The sequence below is a fragment of the Sinocyclocheilus anshuiensis genome, unplaced genomic scaffold (genome assembly GCF_001515605.1).
Source record: "Sinocyclocheilus anshuiensis isolate Anshui unplaced genomic scaffold, SAMN03320099.WGS_v1.1 C32718686, whole genome shotgun sequence".
NCBI lineage: Eukaryota > Metazoa > Chordata > Actinopteri > Cypriniformes > Cyprinidae > Sinocyclocheilus > Sinocyclocheilus anshuiensis.
Window position 1 is genome coordinate 1 of NW_015619483.1, and position 1342 is coordinate 1342.

At 40.2% G+C, this 1342-nt stretch overlaps 1 protein-coding gene across 1 annotated transcript; it reads right to left on the reverse strand.

Annotated features, from left to right (window-relative positions):
- Positions 1-613: 613 nt before the first annotated feature.
- Positions 614-1324, reverse strand: LOC107682919 (beta-2 adrenergic receptor-like; the record flags this gene model as incomplete). Its single annotated transcript, XM_016479033.1, has 1 exon — positions 614-1324. A coding segment is annotated over one exon (711 nt), but the record flags the coding sequence as incomplete, so codon positions are not given.
- Between the last annotated feature and the right edge of the window lie 18 nt (positions 1325-1342).

The window sequence follows — 1342 nt, forward strand, 5'->3', positions numbered from 1 at the left end:
TTGTTTCAAAGCAGCTTTACAGGGATAAACAGGAAAATAATGATTTAAAGATCAACTCTGCTATAAAGCACCTCTAAAAGATAACACTGTCAAAAAATGATTATCTGGAATTATCTGGAAAAATTTAATCAGAGGTTTTCAAACTGTGGATCGAGGACCCCAAAGGAAAATTTGAGCTTTGAACCAATGATTAGTGTGAGGTTAGTGTAAAAATCATACTTTCCAGATAATTTTACAAATTATTGCTTTTGGCTTTAGTACAGTGAAAATGTAAATGCCAACTAAATAAGTGCAAAATAAGTTGCTAAATAAGTAAATGTGAAGGATTTTCTGAAGAAAATTTGAGTGCTGTTTCATAGTTCAATGTCATTATGCTAGGTGTTGTGAATGGTTGCCAAGGCATAGCTATGTGGATTCTAAGGTGTTCTGAGTAGTTTTTAGCATGTTGCTATACAGTTGCTAGGACTTCTTGGTGGTTTCAATGTTAATTGGATTTTTTCAACCATTTGATCATCCTTGAGGTGAAAATCCAATCACTTAGATAAATAATAGCACACCACACCTCACCAGCTTGCACGGTTTGAGACATCATTCACATTAAATACTCTCTTACCTTTAACATCTCTGCTACATTGATCCGTGCCACATTTGAGTAATTGTGAGGCTGAGTTTCCACCTCTTCTTCTTTGAAAACTGTACACGTGTCTGAGCAAACGTTCCCACCCTTAGCAGATGGATCTTCGTGACCTAAGCAATCCATTTTTACAGAACCGTTGCTTTGGATGCATGAGCTGAGGGTCCATAGATGTTTGTGCACTGTGTCGTAATTTAACCGCTTGAGTTTTTTGTACCCTAGAAGATTGAGGAATGCGGTGCGGTACTCGGGACTGTGGCAGTAGATGATTGGGTTCAGGCCTGAATTGGTGTAACCGAGCCAGTTCAACAGGACGAACACATCCCTCGACAGCACTTTGGGATTAAAAACCTTGATGATATTGAAGAAAAAGAAGGGCAGCCAACAGAGAATGAAGATGCCCATAATAATCCCCAGCGTCTTGAGCGCCTTGTGTTCTTTCACGACATGCCTCGTTGACCTCCGGCTCAAATTACGCACCGTTTCACCTGGATTTTCACAAGTGTCTTCTGTGCATGTGCTCAGAAAGCGGAGTCTATTCTTGTCAATGAGTTTCAGCTGTCTGGTCGCGATGACAAACACCTTCCCGTACACAAACACCATAATAACGAGGGGCACGTAGAAGGACACCACTGAGGAGAAGATGGTGTAGGTCTTGTTAGTATGGAAATCACAGCATTCTGGTTTATTGTAACATATTTTTGCCTC